General features: G+C 32.0%; 1 protein-coding gene across 2 annotated transcripts; it reads right to left on the reverse strand.

The window, feature by feature from the left end:
* Positions 1 to 2,283: 2,283 nt before the first annotated feature.
* Positions 2,284 to 4,047, reverse strand: LOC127159504 (C-C motif chemokine 8). 2 transcript variants are annotated; one of them, XM_051102314.1, is made up of 4 exons: positions 3,837 to 4,047; positions 2,733 to 2,859; positions 2,584 to 2,651; positions 2,284 to 2,501 (listed from the first exon to the last, which is right to left on the reverse strand). In XM_051102314.1, the coding sequence occupies exons 1-4, from the start codon at positions 3,913 to 3,915 to the stop codon at positions 2,470 to 2,472; spliced, it is 306 nt and encodes a 101-aa protein (XP_050958271.1). In that variant the 5' UTR covers positions 3,916 to 4,047; the 3' UTR covers positions 2,284 to 2,469. The 2 variants fall into 2 exon arrangements, with proteins under 2 accessions (XP_050958271.1, XP_050958272.1); XM_051102315.1 differs by lacking the exon at positions 3,837 to 4,047 and adding an exon at positions 3,449 to 3,619.
* Between the last annotated feature and the right edge of the window lie 4,980 nt (positions 4,048 to 9,027).

A 9,027-nucleotide genomic window follows, 5' to 3' on the forward strand; every position in this document is an offset into this window, starting at 1 on the left:
TTTACGTGTAACATTTTCAGGGTGATAATACCTTTTAACGATCATTATTACTAACGCCTGTATTAATGATATTCAAATTTTTTGAGATGCACCTGTATATTACTAATCAAAAATTAAGTTTTCATACATTTACAGTAGGAATTTTACAAAATATCTTCATGGAACATGATCTTTACTTAATATCCTAATAATTTTTGCCATAAAAGAAAAATCAATCATTTTGACCCATACAATGTATTTTTGAATACCCCACCGACTTAAGACTGGTTTTGTGGTTCAAGGTCACTTTTTAGGTTCAAATGGCTGTTTCTAAAGCAAGCAGTGTTATCTGCTGTTCAAAACTAAGCTCAGAATCAATTTGAAAAAGAATCGCAATGTGTTTGTAAAATCTCAGAATTGATGCTGAATCATTTCTCGATTCACGTTGCAGCGATTTATCGTCCCATCCCTATATAACAGTAAAAATTTTAGCTGAAACTGTCATCCTTAGTGATTAATAAAATGCAAGTCAGCAGCTGCCTTTTTTTGAGAATAATAATAAGCATATTAAGGAAAACAAAATCAACAACCCTGGCTCCTGATTGTCACACTATGGTGAATGAACGCACAAAGAAGATGAAGATCAAGTCAAACAGTCCTTAAATAAAGCCAAAGCCACAAGAAGGGTAAATCCACAACAGAAGGCCAGGTAACACATGTAGAGACTTCATAGACCAGACAACGGAACACAGGACTGAACACAATTTAAATACATTGGCAAATGAAGATATTAACAAGACACACCTAAACCAAATGATATAATCAATAGGAGACAAGAAACTGGGTCACACTGAGCACATGGGAAATGAAAACACAACAAAACCAAATCAAAAGGGTGTGATACTGACCATGGATCCAGCTAAAATCTTTTTTACTATACTCTGCTAAAGAAAGAAGTCATGCAGAAGAAGTCAGGCCTGAGAGTGAGTACATTTAACAGCAAATTTGTATTTCTGGGTGAACTATCACTTTAATAACTGGGTCACTGAATGACTCGCTTGATTATTTGAATAATGCAGATTCATTCATCAACAAAATACCACTGTGCTTGCTTGGAGAGGCATCTTTGCATGGAATGTTTGTTGATGAAATGGATCAAATCAGACTTGTTTGTTGTTCCTAAAAATTAAGTTACTTAACATTAACTTCTTGTTTATTGAATTGTGTATAAAATTCACATCTTACATTTCCGAACATGCTGATTTTGGCAAAACAGCACCCTTGCTAGTTTGGTATTGTTTAATACATGTTATAAATATTTAAAAACGAACTCATACAGGGGATTTTGCACCTATTTTTGCACCTAAGTTTGGTAGAATTTATATTAACTTTGGTGTCATTTTTTTCAAACCTGTTAATTTCAAAACCTGTTTTGTCATTATTTTTAAAAAATAATTGCAACAGCATTTACAAAATATTTTGATGTGAAAATTTAATTGTGTTTCTCTTACTAATCTACAGAATTTTTTACAGTCGAATGCAGTAATTTTCTGTCGTAAATGCGGGGTCATTCAGGGAGCATCATCAGGCATCGTTTGGAGCGATATTCCCAAAAAGTTACAGGTAACAGACAACATAAAAGACACTTCAAAAAACAAACAAACAAAAAAGTCATGGGCAGTACATGAAATCACTAAAAATACCATGCTATTTTCAACACCATTCATAAAGTACTAGGTGGTTAGCATGTGATGCCATACTTTATTATGGTACTACCCTGGTAGCCTACTTTTTTAAAAGTTATTTTGAGTAACATGTGTCATTTTAGTAAGTCTTTTAGAGATACTGGAGGTATTTGTTTTTGAACGTCTTGCTTAGGGGTGTGTTGTTACTCTAAGAGTTGACACTATGTGGTTAAGTTGCATTATGACCTACTCTGTGCATTAGGTGCCTGTTCTCCACTAGATGGCCCACATTCAATTACTGTAACACATTGTAGACAAAGGAATATTTCACCCAATATTAATTATTTCCATTAATTTACAGGTGGATTAATTCTTTAAAGCCAAAAAAAGAACAACATTATAAAGCAACATTATATTATTGTTATAATATCCCACACAAGAGAGAAAGTGAAACGTATTAGGAATGACATCAGAATGAGTAATGACAGAATTTCCCCTTTCTTGTGCGACTATTTCTTTAATGAATCATCTTAAATATGATTAAACACAAGGCAAACTGTTACAGAGAAAATGCTGCGCGTGTATGTAAAAGTAAGCAGCTTGAATGGTTATTTTAAAAAAAAAAAAGTATTTTATTATTACAGCAGATAAAACAAAGCAGGTAAACATCTTTTAACACACATAAGCTAAAGAGCATCTAATAGTAGTTTTTTTTGCTTAAATAAACATACATAATATATATTTCGTATTTTATAGATAGATAATATGATAGATATTAGGATAGATCTGCAGCATCCTCTAGGCCTCAGTTGTCTTCGTCCACTATCTCCTTCAGATCTGGGGGAAAGATGATCATTTTATCAGTTTTTTAATTAGTACATAACCATATTGAGATGTTGTATTAATATGAGGGTTGTACCTCTCAGACGTGCTGGAATCCAGCGCGCATCTGGATCAGAGCAGATCTTATTCTTCTCTGTGTAGAATCTGCATGACCGATAAAATGAAATGAAAACAATATCATGCATATTAACGCCTGTGAAATAACAGTGTGTAGAGAGAGCTTACATTATGGCATCCACACATGGACTCAGAGCATTCTGTTGCTTGTATCCAACCAGTTTAACTGTAAGAGGGATTCTTGCTCTCGACACCTCTTTACAGCAGCTCACTCCAACACGAGTGGGTCGACGATCTGAAAGAGAGACCGAGATTGAAATCTCCACTCTATACCTATTGTGTGTATACCTACTGTACGTGTGAAAATGAGATAATCGTGATAACGATAAGGACTCCATCAAAGAAAACAAAACCACACTACAGTTAAATGCAATATATTGTAATGGATTCACTATTGTTACAAGGGTCGTACACACAAAAAGGAAAATTCTGTAATTTACTCACTCTCATGTTTTTCCAAACCTGTGTATAAATGTATTTCTTCTTTGGAAGACAAAAGATATTGAGGAATTTTGTTAGAAAAACAGTTTCGGTTCCCATTGACTTCTATAATATTTCTAGTACATACAATGGAAATCAATGGGAACTGAAACTTTTAGGTACTAAAGTATTTAAAAATATCTTCTTTTGTCTTCCACAAAAGACATAAATTCATACAGGTTATTAGGAATAACATGAGGATGAGTAATGATAACCAAATTTGCATTCTGGGTAGATTATGCCTTTAAACATCAACACTAGTCAACATGTTGGTGTGAATTAAATGAATCTAAAATGCAAAGACTGAGTATAAAAAAGTTTAAAAAGGCATCATAGAAACTTACAGTTGCTTTGCTGTGCAGTAACGCACACAAGAACCATCATCATCAGAGCTAATTTCCAGCAGAGCTGCATGATGTTGGTGTAAAATATTCAGATAACCACAAGATTAAGATGCTTGCAGGTTAGCTTCTGGTTTGAACGTGCTATCTGGACTCAGGTCTTTTTCTATGATATTTTTCAAGACAGGATATTCACTTCCTTTACCTCTCTAACCAGTAAGAGTAGCCTGCAGACCCCATGTGACAAACAGTAAAATTCATGATCACAGCACTATGAGATCCTGCAAATTTAGGGCTCTTCCTAAGGTTTCTCATTAACGGCGGCTTATGAAAAGACAGTGAGATTGATTTTGATATTGAAGTATCATGCGCTGCATGTTTAGTTACTTACAGTTGCCTTGTGCACCAATGAAACATCCCATGAGGGCGATCAGAACTGCAACGGTGATTAATCTAGAAGTCCAGGCCATAGTTCTTGGTGTCCAAATCAAAGGTATTTTGGTGTTGGTCAGTTAGATGGTGTTGATTATGTGGGTGAACTATTATGTGGAGGTCTTTTAAGAGATGTACAGTACAGTAGCAGTCAGAAGGAAATGTAATGTGTCACAAACTTACCACCACCCTTTTGAAACCACTGCATCAAGCGATCATCGAAGCATTCACACCTCTCAAAAAAAACAACAACAACCACAATGCAAGTTTTACCCGTCAGCATAGTTTATGAGAAACTAATATCCCCCCCTTGAGTAGTAAGGAAATGCAAAACAGGCCACAATACATGAAATGAGTTTAGGGGTTAAAGAAGTTTAGCTGAAAAGTATGTCTTAAGTTGAAGTACTGAGTTTCTGATTTTGATGCAACTGGATGTTTATTAACTAACAAAAAATGTTTATACACTACCAGTCAAAAGTTTTTGAACAGTAAAGATTTTTTTTAAATGTTTTTTTTTTTTTTTTTAAATCACCAAGCCCGCATTTATTTGATTCAAAGTACAGCAAAAACAGTAAATTTCAACAGTATTTTGAATTATTTGTACTATTTAAAATAACTGCTTTCTATTTGAATATATTTTAAAATGTAATTTATTCCTGTGATTTTAAAAGTTGAAATTTTAAATCATCAAATCAAATCCAGTCACATGATCCTTCAGAAATCATTTTAATATTCTGATTTGCTGCTCAGAAAACATTCATTATTATTATTATTATTATTATTATTATTATTAATGGAAAACAACTGAGTAGATTTTTTTTTTCAGGTTTCTTTAATGAACAGAAAGTTCAGAATAACAGCATTTATCTGAAATAGAAATCTTTTGTAACATTATACATGTTTTTATCATCACTTTTGATCAATTTAAAGCATCCTTGCTAAAAGTATGAATTTCTTTCCCCCCCAAAAAGCATATTAGAATGATTTCTAAATGATCATGTGACACTGAAGATTGGAGTAATGATGCTGAAAATTCAGCTTTGATCACAGGAATACATTTCATTTTAAAATATATTCAGATAGAAAGCAGATATTTTATGTAGTAAAAATATTTCACAATATTGCTGCTTTTAGTGTATTTTGGATCAAATAAATGCACCCTTGGTGAGCAGAAGAGACTTCTTTAAAAAAAACATTAAAAATCTTACTGTTCAAAAACTTTTGACTGGTGATGTATTTACACTATTTTAACTGGGTGTTTCTTCAGCTATGAGCACTTTTGGTTTTGTGTAGTTTTTATCATTATTATATATTTGTGGGAGAAGTTATTGTGATAAAAATTAAATTTAAATCAGCTTATGAATTTTATATTTGATGATTGAAAGTCTGATTTATGGATATTATAGTAAAAATACATTATAAGAAAAAACAGCAGAAAATTGGAAAACGTACTGTTAATTTAATGTTTAAGGACATTTTCTTTAACACTAAAACACAACACACTGCAAAGCGTAATTCAAAATGTGGGGGAAACACCTGTGAAAAATCAATATGATAAAATTTCTCATATTTATAAGTGTTTGGACCCTATTTTACAGAGTTTTCATTGAATGTATACATAAAAGACATTCAAAAAAGGATCATTTATAAATGAAGGCATAATTAAATATTTCAAGAGAGGTTGAATGTCAACTTCATATGAGAAAATAAATGAAATCTGTTAATAAAAATCAACCACTGGGACATAAAAGTACCAAGTGTTGTGTGATGTTAAAGAAGCGTTCAGCTATTGTGTTTTTAATATCTAATATACAGGTAGCTGAGAAGTCTAATATACATGAATATGTGGAAAACAGAGACAAAATCAAAATCAAGAGAAAAAAAAAAAGGAAAAATTAAAAAGGACTTTCTCAACATCAGTGCTCAAGTTTATACTGTATCAATTTATTCATGCTACAGAGTGTTACATCTGTTAATGGATGAAATGTACATAATCAATAGTACAAATTACAATAAATATTGCATAGCCAGCAACCAGCCACAAAGAAACGAATAAACTAGCTTCATGTCTAAGGAAGGACCTCTTGCACACATTCAGAAGTGTCAACCACAAGCAGTAAATGCTGATCAGAGTTTATTTGTAGTTTCAGATTGCAGCAGTTCAATTGCATCATCAAATAGAAAGAAATTCCAGTTTTGTTCTCATACAAATCAGTTTAAAACCAGTCAAAAAAAAAAAAAAAAAAATTTTGAACAGTAAGATTTTTTTAATGTTTTTTTTAAAGAAAATACTCAGCAAGGGTGCAAAAGTACACTGAAAAATATTTTTATTTAAAATAACTTTTTCTATTCAAATATATTTTAAAATGAAATTTATTCCTGTGATCAAAGCTGAATTTTCAGCATCATTATTCCAGTCTTCAGTGTCACATGATCCTTCAGAAATCATTCTAATATGCTTTTTGGGGGGAAAAAATTCATACTTTTAGCATTATTTTTCTTGATCAAAATTGATGATAAAAACAGTTAATATTACAAAAATTTTATTTTATTTAAATGCTGTTATTCTGAACTATTCATTCAAAAAAGAAACCTGATAAAAACATTTACTCAGTTGTTTTCCATTAATAATAATAATAATAATAATAATAATAATAATGAATGTTTTCTGAGCAGCAAATCAGAATATTAAAATGATTTCTGAAGGATCATGTGACTGGAATAATGATTTTAAAAATTCAACTTTTAAATAAATTACATTTTAAAATATTCAAATAGAAAGCGGGTTATTTTAAATAGTACAAATATTTCAAAATTTTTTGTTTTTTTTTTACTTTTTTGCTGTAAATTGAATCAAATAAATGCGGGCTTGGTGAATTTTACTGTTCAAAACATTAAAAAATCTTTGTTCAAAAACTTTTGACTGGTAGTATATACACATTTTTTAAAGCTAATAAACATGCATCAAAATCAGAAACTCAGCACTCCAACTTAAAACATAAGTTTCAGCTAAGCTTATTTACCCCTAAACTCATTTCATGTATTGTGGCCTGTTTTGCATTTCAAGGGAGGATATTAGTTTCTCGTAAATTATGCTGACGGGAAAAACTTAATGCATTGTGGTTGTTGTTGTTTTTTTTTGAGAGGTGTGAATGCTTCGATGATCACTTGATGCAATGGTTTCAAAAGGGTGGTGGTAAGTTTGTGACACATTACATTTCCATCTGACTGCTACTGTACAACTAAACATGCAGCACATGATACTTCAATATCAAAATCAATCTCACTGTCTTTTCATAGGCCACCATTAATGAGAAACCTTAGGAAGAGCCTTAAATTTGTAGGATCTCATAGTGCTGTGTTCATGAATTTTACTGTTTGTCACATGGGGTCTGCAGGCTACTCTTACTGGTTAGAGAGGTAAAGGAAGTGAATATCCTGTCTTGAAAAATATCATATAAAAAGACCTGAGTCCAGATAGCACGTTCAAAACTAAGCTAACCTGCAAGCATCTTCATCTTATCTGAATATTTTACACCAACATCATGCAGCTCTGCTGGAAATTAGCTCTGATGATGATGGTTCTTGTGTGCGTTACTGCACAGCAAAGCAACTGTAAGTTTCTATGATGCTTTTGTATACTTTTTTTATACTCAGACTGCATTTTAGATTCATTTAATTCACACCAACATGTTGACTAGTGCTGATGTTTAAATGCATAATCTACCCAGAATGCAAATTTGGTTATCATTACTCATCCTCATGTTATTCCTAATAACCTGTATGAATTTATGTCTTTTTGTGGAAGACAAAAGAAGATATTTTAAAATACTTTAGTACCTAAAAAAATTCAGTTCCCATTGACTTCCATTGTATGTACTAGAAATATTATAGAAGTCAATGGGAACCCCTTTGTTTTTCTAACAAAATTCCTCAATATCTTTTTTTTGTCTTCAAAAGAAGAAATAAATTTATACACAGGTTTGGAAAAACATGAGTGAGTAAATTACAGAATTTCCCTTTTTGTATGTACAACCCTTGTAACAATAGTGAATCCATTACAATATATTGCATTTAACTGTAGTGTGGTTTTGTTTTCTTTGATGGAGTCCTTATCGATATCACGATCATTTCGTTTTCACACGTACAGTATCCACACAACAGGTGTTTCAATCTCGGTCTCTCTTTCAGATCGTCGACCCACTCGTGTTGGAGTGAGCTGCTGTAAAGAGGTGTCGAGAGCAAGGATCCCTCCTACAGTTAAACTGGTTGGATACAAGCAACAGAATGCTCTGAGTCCATGTGTGGATGCCATAATGTAAGCTCTCTCTACACACTGTTATTTCACAGTCATTAATATGCATGATATTGTTTTCAATTTCATTTTATCGGTCATGCAGATTCTACACAGAGACGGATAAGATCTGCTCTGATCCAGATGCGCGCTGGATTCCAGCGCGTCTGAAAGGTACAACCCTAATATTAATACGACATCTCAATATGTTTATGTACTAATTAAAAAACTCATAAAATGATCATCTTTCCCCCAGATCTGAAGGAGATAGTGGACTGAGCCAATGGAGGCCTAGAGGATGCTGCAGATCTATCCTAATATCTATCATAATATCTATCTATAAAATAAGAAATATATATTATGTATGTTTATTTAAGCAAAAAAAAAAAAAAAAAAAAAAAAAAAAAAATCTACTATTAGATGTTCTTCTTTAGCTTATGTGCTATGTGTTAAAACATGTTTAACTGCTTTGTTTTATCTGCTGTAATAATAAAATTTTTTTTTTAAATAACCATTCAAGCTGCTTACTTTTACATACACATGCAGCATTTTCTCTGTAACAGCTTGCCTTGTGTTTAATCATATTTAAGCTGATTCATTAAAGAAACAGTCGCACAAAAAAGGGGAAATTCTGTCATTACTCATTCTAATGTCATTCTAATACGTTTGACTTTTCTCTTGTGTGGGATATTATAATGATAATATAATGTTGCTTTATAATGTTGTTCTTTTTTTTAGGCTTTAAAGAATTAATCCACCTGTAAATTAATGGAAATAATTCATATTGGGTGAAATATTCCTTTGTCTACAATGTGTTACAGTAATTGAATGTGGGCCACCTAGTGGAGAACAGGCA

This window comes from Labeo rohita, unplaced genomic scaffold, assembly GCF_022985175.1.
Source record: "Labeo rohita strain BAU-BD-2019 unplaced genomic scaffold, IGBB_LRoh.1.0 scaffold_2218, whole genome shotgun sequence".
In the NCBI taxonomy this organism is placed as follows: Eukaryota; Metazoa; Chordata; class Actinopteri; order Cypriniformes; family Cyprinidae; genus Labeo; species Labeo rohita.